The sequence below is a fragment of the Simochromis diagramma genome, unplaced genomic scaffold, assembly GCF_900408965.1.
Source record: "Simochromis diagramma unplaced genomic scaffold, fSimDia1.1 OVJJ01000131.1, whole genome shotgun sequence".
In the NCBI taxonomy this organism is placed as follows: Eukaryota; Metazoa; Chordata; class Actinopteri; order Cichliformes; family Cichlidae; genus Simochromis; species Simochromis diagramma.
In genome coordinates, this window is record NW_024387200.1 from 7,971,475 (window position 1) to 7,989,457 (window position 17,983).

Sequence of the window (17,983 nt, forward strand, 5' to 3'; positions counted from 1 at the left end):
TCACTGGGGGTGATTTGTAAGACTCTGGCAGCACTGCTTTCATTCCTCCTTGAACAGAAAAGGCTGTTGTGCCACAAAGTGATCATCTGTCAAGAAGTAAATACGGTAAATTTTAATACATAATAAATTTTAATAAAATTTTATTTATTAAATAAGTAAATAAATAAATTTGTTAAAAAGTATATAAAAATGAGTTGTTGGTATTTAAACTATTGTGAATGACTTGTTGACCTATAATCCCTCAAACATATATCACATGAATGGTACCAAAATAATTTTGAGCCAGAAACGATATCTCTGCTAGATGCTGCCCACAATCAGTTTTTGGCAAAGGACATGTCTTTTATTTATTCAGGTAAAAGGTCTCATTTATATTTAAAATGCATTTTTATATACAGTGATGTGTCCAAGAGGGCAGCAGAAATTGCAACAAATATAACATAGAACAGCTCTACAAATATATTTCAAGTTGCCCAAAAGGATTTGATTGATTATGATGTAGAATGCAGAGTAGATCAAATAGTGCAGATTTGTGAGGATACCTATGACAAAACAGGTAATTTCTTTATTTTATCCTGGATAAATCATGCTGAATATTATTTACCAATATAAATAACAACATTATAAATAAAAAGCAAATTCAATATTTGGCAGTAACTTTTTGGCAGATCATCCAGCTGCTAGGTCGATGCCCTACTATGTTCCTGTCCGGCTTCTTGTGCAGCAGTTGGTCTCCTGGTATCTCCTTCACAGTCTTAAGATTGCACTGGGGGACACAGCAAACCTTGTTGCAGTAGAATGTATGGATGTAGCATCCTAGAGGAGCTGGACTAACTTTGCTGGCCATGGAAAGCCATGACGAGGACAATAATAAAAACAAAACTCGAGAAAAAATAACCAGTGGGCATCGCCTGCCTGTTCAAAATCAGAATCAGAGTCCTTTGTTGACATTAAATATCAGATGTTCAAAAAGATTAGAAGCTGCTCCTTCATAGCAGCATTTAGAATAAATAACAATGAAAACAAATCAAAAAGTACCACCATATACACATGTGTAGTGATGTGTGATGTGAGAAGTACTGATGTGAAATTTGTACAGTAATGGCTTGTGAAAAGAAAATGTGTTTCTGAGACTGTTAATCGTGGTTTGGACGGACCTGTAGCGCCCCCTAGAGGACAGCAACTCAAACAGGTGACCTCTGAAGCCTCTTCCACTGAGCCTGGGTGCAGTGAGTGAACCACATATGTAAAGATGCTCTCAATGGCTGAGCGATAGAAGGTCACCAGCAGCTTCTCAAAGATCTTGTTCCTCCTGAGCACTCCCAGGTAGTGCAGAGCTGACCTGATCCCCCTTTTCAGCTCGGTGAGTGGAGAAGAGAGAGATGGTCAGACTGGTCTAGGTCTGGGAGCTGTGTGGCTCTCTTATGTTGTATGTGTGTAAATGCTCCCCCCTGTTGTCATACATCTTACATTGTGTTAGAATGTAGGCAGGAAAGACTGGAGGTTTGCCTGATTAAAATCAACCGTAATAATGGTGGCTCCCTGTCCTAAAGGGGGGGTCCTTGTTGCCGCTCCAGTGCACCTGTTCTCACTTTAATTTGCTCCAAATCAGGTGAAACTGATTCACGTTGCTTTATGTTTCTTAACTGGACAGACTGGTATTTCTGGTGTTTAACTAACTTTGTGTTATAGTGTGGTTACCGAGTCTTCCTCTTTTTTTCTTTTTTTCTCCCTAAACTGTTTACATTTCATCTATAAAAACTCATGTAAACTATTTGGAACGTCTGCGCTTTATTTGGTAACAGTGTGCTTTTCTTTTCGTTTCCTATTAAGTGAAAATGTGCTTGACATTTTAAAGACAGGCGAAACAATTTGGCTTCAGCTCGACCCATCTCCTGAATTATGTAATAGTTGTAAAAGACCGCCTACCCTTTCTTTTGCTATGTGGCCATTTACGACTGGTGGACAGGAAAGGGCAGCTCAACGAAAGTCGCCACTCGACCAGAATCAACTCAAGCCTAATTTTAAACGCTAAAAGCTTCATTCGCAGTATGTAACTATGTCTTTGGAACCCTGTGAAGAAACTGCGGAACACTCCGCTTTGCTCAAGCTCCTCTCTGCACTGTTTTATGCCGGAAGTTCGTTTCTTATTACCGTAGTGAACAAAACCGTGTTGACAACTTTCAGGTAGGTGTCGCTTTGTAGGGATATCACTCATTTATTCATAGTCGAAGGACGGAAGCAAAAAAAAAATTGTTAAGTTCACAGATAAAGGAAGCTTGTAATAATAGCTTATTCTCTGTTGTCGAGTTATATTTAAGAGTTCTGGTTTTTGTGTGTTGACTTTGCAGATTTCCCTCCTACTTGTGTCTGGGAATTGGACAGGTATGTTGTCCAGGTGTGAATACCTCCCACCCACACTCCACTAATAATAAACAAATACAAACTCATTTTATTGTCCTTTCAGATGATCACCACTGTTATTGTTCTTTATGCGGCCAAAAAGAGCAAAACGGTGCAGTTTCAAGATTTCGACAAGAATGTTCTCTTAAAAGTAAGCACCCTCACCCCATTATCATATCTCTATTTATTCTTTTTTTTAATGTATTTTGTGATCTATAAATCTTTTTGTTTGTTATACCCAGATTTTCCCCCTCCCTTTGCTGTACGTTGGGAACCATGTTACAGGCCTGGCAAGCACCAAAAAACTCAGGTTTTTACCAGTTCATTTGCATCACATTTAGTCCTTAAATTTAGTTAAGATTTTCTCAGTACTCATTCTCATACCCCGAAACTGTGTTATCTGTTACAGTTTACCCATGTTTACAGTTTTGCGGAAATTCACTATATTGATGACAATGATCTTGGAAGCGTATATACTAAGGTAAGGAATTATTCTAACTATGTATTACTGTTTGAGCCTTGAAGCACTCTAGGGCCTTATCTCATCTGATTTGGTCTGAAATTTCTTAAAGTACTTTACTTGAAGAGGTTTCTAATGGATTTGTTAATGGAGTTAAACAATGTGAGAGCTTTCAGTGTAGGATGTGAGATTTAAAAAAAAAAAAAAAGATTTAACAATGGAAGTGCCCATTAATGTATGCCTGTTTTGTCCTCTTTATCTCCATTTTCAGAAAAACATTTCCAAAGCGTCTTGTATACAGTGTTGTAACCATAGTATTTGGTGCTATGATTGCTGCAAGGTATAGTTTTGCTTCTTGTTTTTATTTAAATTACTTTTGTAATTGTATTTCTCCATGAACTGCAAAAACAAAGTAGACTTTACCTCCATCTCTATTGTCTCCTATAGTTCAGACCTGGCCTTTGATGTGGAGGGCTATACATTCATCCTGCTTAATGATGCATTCACTGCTGCCAGTGGAGTGTACACCAAGAAGAAACTTGGTGATAAGGTAGGATTTCCTGTTCCGTAGAAAAACAGAGACAATTTGAGCATTGCTGCCTTAGTAGATATATCTCTGTCCAGGTGTTGTTTGAAGAAAAAAAACAAAAAACTATTTTACTGCACAGCTGTGCTGCCAAGAAAAATGGGGGCACAACCATCCAAAGCAATGCACAGTGAAGGAGAGTGTGCAGGCAGAGTGGATTGGGTGGAGACACGTGTCAGGTGTGATTTGTGTCAGAGTTGGAGCTACAGGTGGGACAGCTCAGGCTGAGCAGTGTGCAAAACAAAGTTAAAGAAGCAAGGCTGAAACTGTTTGGACATGGGGCGGAGGAGGGTGGATTTATCTGGACAAAGGATGCTGAAGATGGAGCTGCTAGGCAGAAGGAAAAGATGAAGACCCCAGAGAAAATTCATGGATGTAGTAAAGAAGGATATGCAGAGGGTTGATGTGACAACGGAGGATGCTAGGAGTGGAGGTAGATGATCTGCTGTGGTAACCCCAAGGTAACAGCTGAAAGAAGAAGAATATTAGAAAAGAAAGCTGAGCATTATCTTTTTAAACAACAAAACAGAAAGTTTTAGTGTCGTTCACAAATATCCTTTGATCATGGCAGCTCCACTCTAGCAGCGTCTTTATATCTAAAAGCAGAATCGTGGGATTCGCACATTTTTTAACCTTTTTTTTTTTAAATGCATAGTGTTGCGAGCATCTAATGACGCATGTGCCTCACAGGAGTAAAATGTTAACGTTCTCAATACTTTGAAATGTCCCTATTTCATAACAGTGTTTGCTGTTTACATTTGTTTTCCTCCTTCTTTTTGTCAAGGGTCTTGGGAAGTATGGGGTCCTGTTTTACAATGCATTAATAATTGTCATTCCTACTGTCTTGGCAAGTGCGTTTACTGGAGATTTACACAAGGTAAACTGTGATCAGGTGCATTATCGCTATTTATTGTTGTTTTTTGGTTTTCTGTGCCAGAAACTGTATTCTGTTACCACCCTTTATGTTTTGATCCACAGGCAGTCACATTTGAAGACTGGGTGAAAGGCACATTTGTCTTTTGTTTCCTTATTTCATGCTTAATGGGGTATGTCACTATAATCCAGTCCAAACTGTTCAGTTATTGTAGAAATCAAACTTCCTTGAGTCGGTCATTCTATATAAAATTGATCAAAGATGACTAGGATGTGATGAAAATTATTCTGACACAGAAGCGGAGATGGCTAGGGGGTGAATATGGTATGATCGTAGGTAAAAAAGAGACTAAGTTGAAAGGGCATATGTTCTACCCACCCTTCTGTATATTTTGAGGGCCTATAACTTGGAAAGTATTCATAGTGTGAAGGCAGAATTTCGTTAACCTTTATTAAACACACTAAAATATTTGCACAAATAAAAACGTTGTTGAATCTGAGGGTGTTGAGTTGACGATGGAATGGCCCAGATGTTAGATCGCTGTTCAAAGCTGTTTTGCTTTTGTCCTAATTTTCTTTAGGTTTGTGCTGATGTATTCCATCGTCCTCTGCAGCCATTATAACTCAGCACTTACAACCACAGTAGTTGGGGCAGTAAAGGTAAGAGCACACTGATATTAGTTTGTTTTTTTTTTATTGTACAAAATCCAAATATTAAGAGTTCTTTGAAAAACTGTTAACTGAAATCCACAGCAAAAAATTTCCTCCTTTTTTCTTGATCCATGGTGATGGACAGGTGGAGGGATTTACTAAGATAGTTGTTTTTTTTTTTTCCTTATTTCCAACACAATGATACTAAAGTGAACAAAATTTCACCTTTTCCTCAGAATATTGCAGTGGCCTATATTGGCATGTTTGTGGGTGGAGACTACCTGTTCTCTTGGACTAATTTCCTAGGCCTCAGCATTTGGTGAGTAATAAGACTTAAATGCTATTTTCTGTTCCTCACTACAGAGTTAAGCGTGACTCTATAAGAGGCCATATTTCTTCAAAAAGCCAAATAGTATGCTATGTTGAATAAGAACAGCAGATTGGAATCTGGCTTGGGAAGGATTTTAATCTAGAGCAAAATATTGATTGAAAGTGAAGATTAGGCATTATCTGATAAATGTAGTTTAGTCTGCAGATTTTGTTTCCTTGAACATTTTATCTTTTTGGTTTTCAGTATGTCAGGTGGACTAATGTACTCATATATGACCTTCAACAACAAGAAACCATCTGGAAGTGACACAGGAGCACAAAAGCTGAAGCTTCAGATCTCCGAGGAATCAGCAGGAAAGTACTCTAAGGTCTAAAGGGATTTCACCACTTGGTGGCGCTGATCTGCTCCATATTGGAGCATGATATTACTTCAGCACTTATGTGCTTAAGCAAAAAAATAAAATCAATAAAATGCTTTCCAAGTATATTCCAGGTTCCATCTATTTCATTATACTTTTACACAATGAACAAATGGACAAGGAAGGGGTAAATCCTGGGTCAGGTTCAGTGAATGTTTATTGAAGATCAACAATGACAGAACAGTGTGGACAGCCTGTGAGAGAAAATTTGTACTTTAAAACATGTAGTATATCTACCAAGCAAGCAGAATCGCCCTACACACTTAAATATGAAAACTGATGGAGGATGTTAGCAGTGGGGAAAACTGAAACTACAAATTAAAATTTCAAAGCTCTCTGTAAATTGTGCACTCGATATTCTAAAACTACATGTATATATTAAATGCCTTAATCTTTCTCAAACCGAAATATAAACAAAGGGTAAAATGCTTCCAGGTATATTCTAATTGGCTAGAATAAATCATTTGGTTTACTGATTATCAACAATCCACTTGGCTTCCAGTTTCACCATTACTTAAAAAAACAAAATTCAAATTCGCTTGACTTCTCGAGTGACAGCTTTCTGGTGCAGGTTTCCCCTAAACAGAGGCAGGGCACTTGTGAAAGGCTTCTTACAGTGTTAAGAGATGTAGTGTTGCTTCAGGGAAAAAAACAAAAACAAAAAAAATCCACTACACATCAGTTTATGATAAACAAGTGCCATTTCTTCTGGGCAAGGCAACCTAATATTCAGTGCATTGCAAACTTAATCCAAGACTTGATGGGGGCTCCAAGTACTTCATAAAAACCAATGAGTTTCCCCAAATGTATGTTTTACAATCGTGGGACATTTTGTGTTGCAATATTTCCCTTTTATGAGTTAATCAAACATATGGAAAAAATGACTTGTAATGAGATACATACATTAAAAAAAAACTGCCACCCACTACTATGGTACTGTTCCCATATCAAAACTAGTCAGCCAGCTTTTAATATAAAAGGTGACTGACACGCATTGTAAAACATCTCCCACCTAGTTGAAAACACTTTTTGGTTTCGCAAACTTGTTACGAGGAAAACCACAAAATCTAAATGTTTTCCTGTGTTTAAAAACTACTTGGAACCTTTGAACACTGTAGAATCTGGTAGACTGTATTTAGAAAACGAGTGTTATGCTTGTCTGTTACTGTTGAGAAAATAGTTACATGTATATATTTAGACAAGCGTCAACTGTAAAGATTTGAATTTTTTTAAGAGCTTGTACCTGATCAGACCTGCGGATTAGGGTTGCAATGATCACACATATAAAAATGGCCCGTGTCATATAATGTCAGACTTTTCCATCTTCCCTGACTTCCCTCTTGTCCACCTTTGCCCTTAAATAAAGTTGTACCTGTGAGGCAAAAAACTAGCTGAACCTTTCTCAGTCCATTTCTACTGCCACTGCTGTCATCAGTGGCAGTGAAATTGTGCTTATAGCACCAGAGATGAAACCTGGGAACATGGTGAGACGCCATCTGACAGTTGAACTCAACATTTCCTATGGCTGACCACACCCTGTATCATTCCGTCCATCTGAGCTTAATCCATATATACAGTCATACACACTCTTATACTCACAATATACTTAAAAAAAAAAAACTTGTTACCAAAGTGCAAACAAAACCAAAACATGATAGGTATCCTTTCTTTGTCTTTAGAAGACAGAAGAAAGAAAGACATTCTTCATATTGTCAAATCTACAATTATAGCAGCCTAAAAAGGATAAAATTGAAGCTGAATAAGGTGCTTTAGCTTGTGCCTTCCTGATAATGTGTGTGGGAACAGATACCTGTGTAACACTGATCTCAAGCCAATCCAGCTCTTTTACAAAGTCTGTTTTCACAACTTTACAGGAAAAAAACTAAACTACTTGTTGATCTGCATTGTAGGAAGAATTTTAGCGACAGCACATGTAACAGGAAGGCGGACTGGGATAGAGATACGAGGGCAGGGAATTGGGAGTCCGGGATGAGGAAGTGGGATGGGTGTTCGTTCAGGGAGACAGGTTGTTAGCCAGCTCGATGAGCGCCAGAGCGCCGTGGAGTCGCTCTCGTTGCTCCTGGAGGCGGCGCTTGGCTGCTCCTCCCTGGGTGCTCTTCTCCTCCTCTGAGGTCTCTTCTTCCCCATTCTCTTCATCAGACTGGAGAAACTCCATTGGATCCTGCTGCTCCTGGTCCTGCCCTCTAGCCTTGCCCTGTGGCTTCACCTTGGTGGTTGTAGGGGCACGCTGCTCACGGGTTCGCCAGTACCTGCAATGACAAAGAGCATATTACCATACAATGTAAACAAAACAAACAAACAAAAAGCTATTTAAATGTGCAAATCTTCCTCACGGTCCAGCTTTTGTACATATGAGCCTACTTTCACTTACTTTGCCAGCCACTCTGCCACAGCCTTGTTATCCACAGACTGAGCCTTCCCCAGACCCTCCTTTGGTTCTTCCCTCTTCAGACGGGAGAAAGGATGCTTGGGGCAGTGTCGGTTAGCATGTGTAAACCGATTGCCACATCCTGCAGAGGAAGCATCAAGTCTGAATAACTGCAGAAAATGACTGGAGGTTTTTGTCATTTTTACATAGTTAAAATGTGTAGTGCACAACATTTTTGTGGTTCACTACTGTTATAAACAGTACACAACAGTACTTCAGTCTTCTTAGAATGGATTACTATTAATAAATTAATGAGTAACGATGTTTACTCAAATATGACTTTTTATAAGTCACAAAGCAACAGTAATGATTTTTAGGGTTAGTACATGAAATTACAGCAGACTGTTACACTGTCAGTTTCATTTCCCAGGTACTTTCCAAGTATTAGTTTAAGGCTCTAGTCAGTCATAGTAAATAAACCACATTTCATCTTAATGGAAAGTACCTTGAAGACACTAAAGGTGAAAACTTTCAGTTTGCTGTTTGTGATAATACATTTTTAAAAGGCTAACTGCATGGTCTTTTCTAAAAAAAAAAAATAAAAAAAAATTCTACGTTTCACACCCACCTTTCTCAGAGCAAACAAAGGGTTTTTCCCCAGTGTGCAGGCGCTGGTGGGTCTTCAGCTGTCCACTCTGGACAAATGCCTTCCCACAGTTTGGGTAGTCACACAGATAAGGCCTCTCACCTGGGGTGGAACAAGATAAGATATACTTTATTCATCCCACAAGTTGGGAAATTGAGGAGGGGGTGGGTTAGTTAGTGGAAAAACTGTGGTTACTTAATACTTTAGTAATTACTAGACAATGCTTTTAAATTCAGAACAGGGACCACATGGTTTCATGTTTTGTACCATGACAGGTGAAGCACATGTATTAAAGCAATTTATAATGGGTCAGCAGACTTCTCTCACCTGTGTGTGTCCTCTTATGGGCCTGGAGAGACTTCTCTCTGGGAAATACTCGGTTGCAGATGTTACAACGGATACGGCTGGATGAAGTCTCCCCCTCGCTTATCAGCTCCCGGACTGTGTCCGCCCGTGGCCGGCCTCTGCGGATACCATCCTGACAGCGAGAACACGCAGAATCATTGCTCTGGCCCTATCAGACTTATCAAAGGACTCTGGATGAATGAACACCTATGGTGCAACAGCTTTGAGACAAAGCAGGGTATAATATGCCAAACCAAGGACAAACTGTTTTCACTGCTTCATAATCTACTACACTTATAACACATGATTCACATAAAATACTCATTTATTGCATTTCATACAATGTATCAACGTGCCAGTCTGACTTCATTTAATTAGCTCACGTGTTACACTGTGAGCTAATTCACATCCGGTTACATTTTTGGCGCGCGACTACACGTCATATTGGAGCAGCTGCTCCAGATTCAGGAACTGGGGTTTAAAATCCACGGAGTCACACCCTAATGCGCGGGCGTTTTTTAAATGACTCTATATGACGCCATATTGAGGCCGACTCTCTGTTTTAAGTAATCACATTTCAAGAGAATATATAACTTTACAAGAAAAAGGTGTTCATTCTGATCGTGCTGTTCTGCTGTGATAACTATGCATGGGTTATTGCGCCTGTTATACACATGCTATATCCTTTCAGACCTGCTCTGGAGGTTCTTCAACATATCAATGAATTAAGTTGCAAATGCTCTTTTAGGCGTATTACACTGTTGTCAGCAGTCTCTGCATTAAAAATATTAAAGTATTAAAATAGTTTAAAAATACTTTCTGCTTTTAGGTTGCGCTCAGACATCCATACGACATCCAGCCATGCCACTTTTTAAAGAGTATCAAGACAAACTTTCATATGACAAACCTTGATCTGCTCAGGTGAAGGAGCTGTGTCCGCTTCCCTGGCCGTCTGTGTCCCGGTAGGGGACGCGGCTCCACTCCCTGAGCCCGGGCTCAGGGTTACATTGTGGGCGTTCTCTCCCCACTTCCACGGGTAGACCATAAAGTCGCTGAAGCCGGGGCTTGTCGGAGTTATGGCCTCTGCTTTCCTGGGTTTAATCGGAGTGGTCTTGATGACGGACACCAAAACTCTTTTAGGCGAGTCATTGCAGAAAATAACGTGAGGGTGCTTGCTCTCAGCCATCGTTTGAGTGTCAAAATCCCGGTGTTTGACGCAAAAGCCGCAAAACTATTTTTTTTTTTCAACAAGATAAACGAGCAAGTGTAATAAATAGTTTGCCTTCTTAATCTGGAGTAAATACTTCCTTCATTTCCAAAGAGTACAAGAAGAAGAAGAAAATCTCTGATCCGCTCTCTGCTATAAAGTAACTACAAAAGTTGCAGGAATATGTGAAGACTGCGGTTTCTTTCCTTCTTGTCGCAGCAGGTCGTCTCAATTGACCTGTGTGCGCCCACAGGAGCGTTGTCCCGCGTTGCAAAATCGCGCCTGAGCAGTGCATCCTCCAATCCACTGCAGGCGTCGAACCCCACGTGTCAAAAGAAGCGAATGGCAGCAGCCATATGGCTCTACCTAGCCATTCTCCAGACCAGTAGGAGACGCGAAGGGCTCTGTGCACACTAATTGGCCGAAAAGCTTTTGTCCAATGAGATTTAAACACCTGATGCGCGCTCTCGCAGATTGACATCAAGACTAGCCAATGAAAGCGATTGTGGCCCACGTGTTAGCCAATGGGAGCGAAGGGCGGTTAATTTTTTTTTACATTGCGGATGAGCAGATGGCTCTTTTCCCGCGCTGAAGAATCTGTTTATGTTATTACATGTTTTTGTCGTTTTAAAGGGAAAGAAAACGGTGGTTCCGAGGCGCCAAAGTTACGTAATCACTGTAGGGCGGAAGTAATAGAACAAAGGCTTTATTGTGTGCGAGAAATGGAAACAGAAACTTAGAGTTATTTGAAATTTCATTATATTAATGCAATATACCTAAAGTGGTTTATCTGTTTAACCCAAAACCCTACTAAATCTCTAGATACTGTGTTCTTCAGATGATTTCATTTCTCCAGTAAAATGTAGTAAAGTGTGCTGTCAATCATCCGTTCCTGGCAGTTGTTGGAGGACGACCCTGCCCTGCTTTCACTGTCATCCTGTTTGTCGCCCATGTTTCAGTTACCTAGTAAAAAACAGTTTAAATACACTCCAGGGCACTGTCTTAAAAATAGTATAATATGCCAAAGGGAGTGCAGATTTACTGCTGATGAACACCATCCAGGCCATCCCGGACTATACACACTACAGACACTGAATTTAAATGTACTGATGCGGATTTATGATTATTAGCTTTCGGTATATGAGTGTCACACATCTGTTTTAGTAAATATTGTGTGAGTTTCTTTCTTTCAAATACTCAGACAAAAACTGCTACTACACTTGATAACATTTACACTCTTTCATACATTTCCTGCTATACATTAATACTGAAACATTGCACACTAACAACACAGACTTGTATATTCATTCTGCTATGACTACTGAATGAGGTTTCATTATATAAAATTACTTACTCATCTTGCAAAAGAGGGTAGGTGGTATTTTTATACATTTTAATAACTGGACTAAAGAGATCTGAGCATTATACATATTATACATATGATTGTGTCAGTATGTGTTGCTTCAGTTCATCAAATAATCCAAGAAGTAAAATGAAGTTCAGTCTGAAAAAAAGTAAATAGTATAGACATTTCATTAAGGCTGAGGGTTTTGCATAGATTTGCAAAGTTACGAACATATGGGGCATGCAGATATGGAGACTTTAATGCACGTGGTTCGCAAACTGTTAGGAGGGCCCCCCCTGGTGGGGTATAGAGCCACTACAGGGTGGATAACCAAAGGAAAGCTACATAAGAAATAGATAAATAAAATATAATTTATGTGGTGCTACCACACTGACCTTTTTTTCTGTATGAATAAGATTTAAGTTATTTCCTTTTTTATTGCCAATGATTGCTGAAAAGTGTGAGGTAGAAGTGTGAAATTTTCAGCTTCTAGGAGCATGCCAAAAATGATTGAGACAGTGTTTTAATGGGATATCGCTCAGATTCTCATGTGTAGCTTAGTGCAGCATGGACTAGGCACGCTTTCTTAACATTTTGTTTATGCAAAAGTATGACGAATGGACTTTTGTCTATGTGTTATCTCTGCAAAAGACTGACACTGTGACAGGCTCCAGCCTCCCAGCAACCCTGAAATGCATAAGTGGAGGAAAACAGATGGATTGAATCTTTGGAGACTTGAGAAATCTTTCATAAACATTGTAACTCTATGCAAATGTTCCCCAAGTCTGTTCTGAAGGTTGCATTGTGAGCAATCTTTAAAAGTCAACTTTAAAGAACCCAGAACTCCAGTCTTTTTTGTGAAGTTTTGTGATAACTGTCAGGGAACATTTAGGGAACAGTCACAGGAGTTTCTGCAAGGAGTAGATCCCTATATAACGTGGGAAAGTTTTTTTTTCTGGTAAAGCTGTGGATTGGCCACCATTTGCTACTAGTTACAAAAACTTATATACTAATGTAACAAATGCCATTACTAGCTACTTGGGCCAGAGGCAATTGCTGACAGTTATGTAGCAAAAATACAAGAAAATGTGAAGATTAACATTATTTCTTATAATGTCAGTTGAATTACAAAAAAACCCTGCTTTGTGACTGACCTAATGGTAGGCCTAATAAGCAACATTTACAGTAGTATACATACAATAGTGGTACACTTCTAAGCTAGGTATCCAGGAAGCTAAAAATAAAAGAATAAAAACAAGTATGGCTTCTCTAAGTAAATATCTATCAAGTAGATTGAAAACGAAAAACAAAACAAAACAAAAAAACTTCGGTAAATGTTATTTGAAGCTTTCACAAAAATCGTTGAAGAATCCTGACTGTTCTTCAGAGGTTACACAACCTTCAGCCTGGTTGTTGGGCTGCGGTATGGATGTTTATTGATGCTCCTGTTTGGCTTTGATTAAGTTAGCTACTTTGGTACACCCCAGGCCTTCCTGAGGTTTGGCTACAATAATCAAATTACTGTTAGACCTGACAGGCAATACTGCCTACCTGCCTTGGAGGGAAACAGACACTGCCAGGTAGATAACAAACAGGCCTACAACAAAAGGAAAAGGGAAACACTTGACTTGCTTGCAGTAACAAGACATCGCTGTGCGAGTCAACTCGTTAACAAGCAAGTATACTACTAAGCTACCTAACTAGTGTCAACCCCTCCCCCAAAAAAGTAGGACCTTTATCTGACATTTATGCTAATGTTACTAGGTCTAATCTACAGTCCATAATTACCCGAACATTATCAGTTAATGTTAGCTAACTGTAGATTAAAACCATTTTATACGTTTATTGAAGTTAATGCGCTTCATTAATTAAAGTGAACTGTAATGAAAGCTCACAAAATGGATAATATTTCCATATGTAAATTTGTCTTAAATGTTTATCTTTGTTTTTCGAATGCTTTTTGAGGGTTAGTGCCCCTTTAACTTCAGCCCCTGTGCCAGTTCCGACTCGTAGGCCTCCAGCCTGACTAAGCACAGAACCATCTCTGGCAGAGGAGCTGAGCCAAGCCTATGCAATGCAGACTGTTGATGAGCACGTGGGCGTGGTGTCGCTTGCATCCACACGTGCAAACATTTATTTAAAAGTGTGCCGAAATATGCTGGAGGCATTTGTTGGATGTTCACTGGGGCAGCATAGTTCCGACCGTCGCAGCTCTTTTGTTCTAGCTGAGCTGGAAAACGGTGCTTATCTTTATTGTCTGATACTTGAAAGCTGTTTGATCATCTCGAGGAGGTAATTATTTAAACTCTGTTTTGTTTTATTCATCATTAACAGGCTAACATGCTGCCGGACGCCTACGGGTGTGCTGTGGCGAACAGGTTCGGGAATCTTCTGGATGATGACACGGATCCTTTCGACTTGATCAACGAAGTGGAATCAGAAAAGACGAAGAAGAAAAAGAAGAAGAAGGAAGAGGAGGAGAAGAAAGCAAAGCAGAAAAAACCTGGTCAGAAGGAGTCCCAAAGGGACCGACGCCTCCCTATGGCCCTGGATGTTCAAGAGCCGGTTCCAGGTAAGTACTGCGACACACTGCACAAATCCAAACGATTCTGGCAGCTGCTGGGGTTTCCAGACGGGGTAGTCCAGCCAAGAGTGGCCAGTTTGCCTGAGCTTTGTCAGCTGGTAAAAATGCGTGGTCAGCGAGGTGCACATGTGCATGCTGTCAGAGGTGGTTATATCCCCACTATCCTCTGTGCAGAAATCTGGGTCAAAGTGATGCTTGTCTAATTTTATAGATAATTCCAGAGGACATTTAAGTATATAGATTCAGCTATTGGACTGAACCTAAAAAATGGATTGGAAAGAGGAAAGCATGTTAAATTGTTTTTTCCTCCTGTAAATGTAAGCTCAGTGAGGTTTGAGAGCATAAGTCTGATACTGAGAATTGCATTCAGAAACATAGCAATCACTATTTGGGGAAAACTAACTTATGACTCAGTTCAGTACGTTACCATCTCTCTTTCTCCCTTCAGTCCGTAGGCAGCTGCCACGTCCTGCACCTGTGTCTGAGAGTGGGGAGGGCAGAGAAGAAGCCCAGAAGAAAGCTGCTGCTGGGCAGTGTAGGGCCAACCAAGAGGAACCCCCACAGGAGTTTTCAGTTTCTAGGTTTGCATTCCATGCTTAATAAAAATATCTTCTTTATTTAACTGATGTCATATAAAAGATGACATACCCAGTGTTGATTAGTGTTTCAGCATATGATTACATATATAAACATTATTTCATACACTCTTACAGGAACTTTTGTTGATTAAAAGCTCTCCTAATATTTAATGTCACCCAACAATGTCTAATTATACTATGGAAGCTTGTTTCTGCAACTATGGGGGGGAAAAAACAAAGCATTTGTTTGCCAACCAAATTTAAATTTCAGGTTATAGCTTACCAATTCAGACTTCTGAGAAAAGAATTCTAAATTAAGAAAACAACTACATTTTAAGTTGAGATGCTAGCCCAAAATTTGGACTTACTGATTGCAATAAACCCCCACCCCACCCCCTCCCATGGCATAAACAAGCTTTCCTAGGATACTGCTGTCAGCTGGGTTTGAAATGTGGATGTTGTCACATGAATAAACTGAGTTTTAATCTTCTTTTTTGGCAGGCCTTCCTATAATTCAGACTTTGATCTCAGAGGCAAAGGGGGGATCAAAGGTAGGAGAGCAGGAAGAGCTGGAGGAAATGCAAGGAACCCGGACTACTTTATTCTGAGGGGCAAGAGGGAATATGATCGGCACAATGGAACGTAAGTCTTTGTAAAAATGCCGCTTGTCCCTGATTTTCCTCTGTCTCGTAACTGTGTACTGATGATCATTTTGTCTTAATTGCAGAGGTATACCTCCTGACGATAAGAGAGGAGGAAGAGGAGCTTGGAACTGGGGCTCTGTTGAAGAAGCTGCAAGGTAAGTGGGTAGTTGATAAACATGAAAATGACAATATTTTAATTCTTGCAGAGAATAGAGGTTCTGTTTGTTCATGTCCATTTTTGTACAGTGAATTCATGGATGTGACATCTCCAATCAAATCTGAAGAGTCCCAGATAACCGTAGAGGAAGACAATCCGAATCAGTGAGTGAAATGCACAAATATCCTTTCTTAAATTTACATCTGTACCACCTTGACTTATTTAGAAGTGACAGTGGTCTTGTTTAGCATCTGTGCAATGAAAATAGAGGAAAATCTACAATTTAAAAAAAAAAAAAACACATTCAACAGTGTGCTAGATAAAATGTTCTGTGACGAGCTTTAATTGATGGGGAAATTTGGGATGTCTGTATTTGGCAGTCACACAGGAGAATTGTCATTTGCAGGAAGTGGGAATAGGAAAAAAGAAATGGAAGATGATTTATTTGTTTTCAAATGATAAAATAGAGCAACGGAGGAGGAGGGAGAGATGTTAGTCCAGGTTGCTATGGAGATGACCCTGGATGAATGGAAGGCCACGCAGGAGATGAGTCGTCCCAAAGCAGAATTTAATATCCGCAAAGCAGAAGGCAAGATTCCCTCCAAAGCCAAGGTCATCCATGAGTCAAAGCACGTGGAGGTGAGCGTGGAAGATGAACTCTGGAGGCTATATGGGTTGTTTTTTGTTTTTGTTTTTTCCCCCCCATTTTGTTTTTATGAATAATTTCTGCAGTTTCTCAGAGTAACTGAAAATTGTGTGTGTGTGTGTGTGTGGCAACATTACTGCAACATAGGCCACCGGCAGTTGTGTAAGTTTGTGCACCCTCAGTTGTGGCTCCTTAGGGGCTAGTTCATCTTGGCTGCTAATGAGGTTAATTTGAGATGAACTGTAACATGTGTTGACATGCCTGTGCATATTCGGGTAGTTTCTGGACTGTGCAGCAAAGCAAGCCATTAATAAATTCAATGAGACAGAATATCTATTGCCGAATAATCAAAGACTGAGTAATAATCAAAATGTCTATGGATGTTTTTACTAACATAAAAAAAAGCAAATGCTATAAAAAATAGTTTAGTTTTCTGTTCAAATAGTACTCTTGCCTTCTGTATATTTAGCGTTTGCTTCCAATTTCTAGACCATCAAGGTAAATATGGAAGATGAAGGAAACTTCCTTCGCAGGTCTGTGAATGATATCACCTCCCTCTTGGACATCAATTTCGGGAGCCTTGGACGTCCCACTCGTGGGGGCCGAGGAAGAGGAGCACGTGGTGGTCCTAGCAGGCGCCCAGAGAGTGTCAAACCAATATTGGAGAGGGTATGTCTGTATTTGGGTACAGAATTTGGGACAGCGCTGAAATGCTCAAACCTTTCATATAGCTTTTATTGACAATTGTGCATTTGAGGTTCATTTACTTTCTGAAGGGTAAGAGGGGTACTCGTATTTGTGTGCCCAGAGCACAGTTGGCATATTGTTTTATGAATGACGTGGTTTTTCCCTATTAGGCGGAGGATGATCTGGCACCTAACCCAGATGACCCAGAAGACTTCCCAGCACTATCAGCAGGGAGATAACTGAGTAAAACCTTATCTCCTGATGTGACACATTTATTGTTTTTGTTTTTGAGGTTTTGGGTTCAATTGCACTGAATACACTGTTCAATAAATAATTATTTTGCAAGGTTAACTTTTTGTTTTGAACGCATCAATGAGGATTTAAACTAATTTTTCTTGTCGGCTGGTTGACAGGCCTCCTCAATAACTTTCGCATGGGACAGTATTGTGGAAGTAGAGCCAAAGAGTCAGGCATGAGACTGCTCTAAACACCCAGCCTTCTTTTTGTACAATAGAGGATATTCTTAATATGGTCTTACAGCTGGGCACAGCATCTCCACCTACCTGCTTCTCTTTCCAACTGTTAGCAAGGGGCACCCAGTCTGGGGGTTTAAAAAAGGATCTGGGAACAACCATAATAATTGTCCTTTAAACATGTAATGAAAGGACTAAGCCAGAGACATACTTGGGTATACATTTATTAAAAAGTATGATTCTATGTGCTTCAAGCAAATGTCTTCCGTGGATTATGAAGGTGAGTTAGACCAGGCCCCGTTAGACCACCCACTCATTTATAGGATGATCTAACAGTACAAAATATTTACAAAATACAGAGTATATCAAATGTTGACATATTTACAGTTTAAGTACAGGAGCTGAAAAGCTTCACAAGTAAGACAAATCAGATATTCAATAGAGGTACAAATGCACATGTCGCCTTGTAATCGGAAGGTTGAGAGTTCGAGCCCCGGCTTGGACAGTCTCTGTCGTTGTGTCCTTGGGCAAGACACTTGACCCGTTGCCTACTGGTGGTG

At 39.8% G+C, this 17,983-nt stretch overlaps 3 protein-coding genes across 5 annotated transcripts; 2 read left to right on the forward strand and 1 right to left on the reverse strand.

Annotated features, from left to right (window-relative positions):
• Positions 1–1,227: 1,227 nt before the first annotated feature.
• On the forward strand, positions 1,228–6,374 carry slc35d2 (solute carrier family 35 member D2). 2 transcript variants are annotated; one of them, XM_040050683.1, is made up of 12 exons: positions 1,228–1,361; positions 2,349–2,385; positions 2,468–2,554; positions 2,646–2,713; positions 2,813–2,884; positions 3,135–3,203; positions 3,311–3,413; positions 4,234–4,326; positions 4,428–4,495; positions 4,904–4,982; positions 5,210–5,292; positions 5,548–6,374. In XM_040050683.1, the coding sequence occupies exons 3-12, from the start codon at positions 2,468–2,470 to the stop codon at positions 5,675–5,677; spliced, it is 852 nt and encodes a 283-aa protein (XP_039906617.1). In that variant the 5' UTR covers positions 1,228–1,361; positions 2,349–2,385; the 3' UTR covers positions 5,678–6,374. The 2 variants fall into 2 exon arrangements, with proteins under 2 accessions (XP_039906617.1, XP_039906616.1); XM_040050682.1 differs by lacking the exon at positions 1,228–1,361 and adding an exon at positions 1,671–2,187 and having other exon boundaries at positions 2,352–2,385.
• Positions 6,375–6,389: 15 nt separating this feature from the next.
• Positions 6,390–10,683, reverse strand: znf367 (zinc finger protein 367). Its single transcript, XM_040050685.1, has 5 exons — positions 10,010–10,683; positions 9,085–9,235; positions 8,740–8,859; positions 8,115–8,253; positions 6,390–7,992 (listed from the first exon to the last, which is right to left on the reverse strand). The coding sequence occupies exons 1-5, from the start codon at positions 10,286–10,288 to the stop codon at positions 7,737–7,739; spliced, it is 945 nt and encodes a 314-aa protein (XP_039906619.1). The 5' UTR covers positions 10,289–10,683; the 3' UTR covers positions 6,390–7,736.
• A 3,088-nt stretch (positions 10,684–13,771) lies between these two features.
• On the forward strand, positions 13,772–17,695 carry LOC120745645 (intracellular hyaluronan-binding protein 4-like). 2 transcript variants are annotated; one of them, XM_040050680.1, is made up of 9 exons: positions 13,772–13,894; positions 13,989–14,226; positions 14,687–14,819; positions 15,318–15,458; positions 15,544–15,615; positions 15,707–15,781; positions 16,085–16,256; positions 16,753–16,932; positions 17,121–17,695. In XM_040050680.1, the coding sequence occupies exons 2-9, from the start codon at positions 13,995–13,997 to the stop codon at positions 17,187–17,189; spliced, it is 1,074 nt and encodes a 357-aa protein (XP_039906614.1). In that variant the 5' UTR covers positions 13,772–13,894; positions 13,989–13,994; the 3' UTR covers positions 17,190–17,695. The 2 variants fall into 2 exon arrangements, with proteins under 2 accessions (XP_039906614.1, XP_039906615.1); XM_040050681.1 differs by having other exon boundaries at positions 13,817–13,894; positions 13,976–14,226.
• The last annotated feature ends 288 nt before the right edge of the window (positions 17,696–17,983 follow it).

Bases quoted from the DNA above. Each gene is read 5' to 3' on its own strand.
- slc35d2 (XM_040050682.1), top strand. From the start codon at position 2,060: ATGTCTTTGGAACCCTGTGAAGAAACTGCGGAACACTCCGCTTTGCTC. The intron at 2,714-2,812 runs GTTTTTACCAGT...TATCTGTTACAG, and splicing joins GCAAGCACCAAAAAACTCAG to TTTACCCATGTTTACAGTTT. The intron at 3,204-3,310 runs GTATAGTTTTGC...TGTCTCCTATAG, and splicing joins GGTGCTATGATTGCTGCAAG to TTCAGACCTGGCCTTTGATG.
- znf367 (XM_040050685.1), bottom strand. From the start codon at position 10,288: ATGGCTGAGAGCAAGCACCCTCACGTTATTTTCTGCAATGACTCGCCT. The intron at 8,860-9,084 runs GTGAGAGAAGTC...GTTCCACCCCAG, and splicing joins CCATAAGAGGACACACACAG to GTGAGAGGCCTTATCTGTGT. The intron at 8,254-8,739 runs GTGGGTGTGAAA...CTTCCTCTGCAG, and splicing joins CTTTGTTTGCTCTGAGAAAG to GATGTGGCAATCGGTTTACA.
- LOC120745645 (XM_040050680.1), top strand. From the start codon at position 13,995: ATGCTGCCGGACGCCTACGGGTGTGCTGTGGCGAACAGGTTCGGGAAT. The intron at 14,227-14,686 runs GTAAGTACTGCG...TTCTCCCTTCAG, and splicing joins TGTTCAAGAGCCGGTTCCAG to TCCGTAGGCAGCTGCCACGT. The intron at 15,616-15,706 runs GTAAGTGGGTAG...ATTTTTGTACAG, and splicing joins TCTGTTGAAGAAGCTGCAAG to TGAATTCATGGATGTGACAT.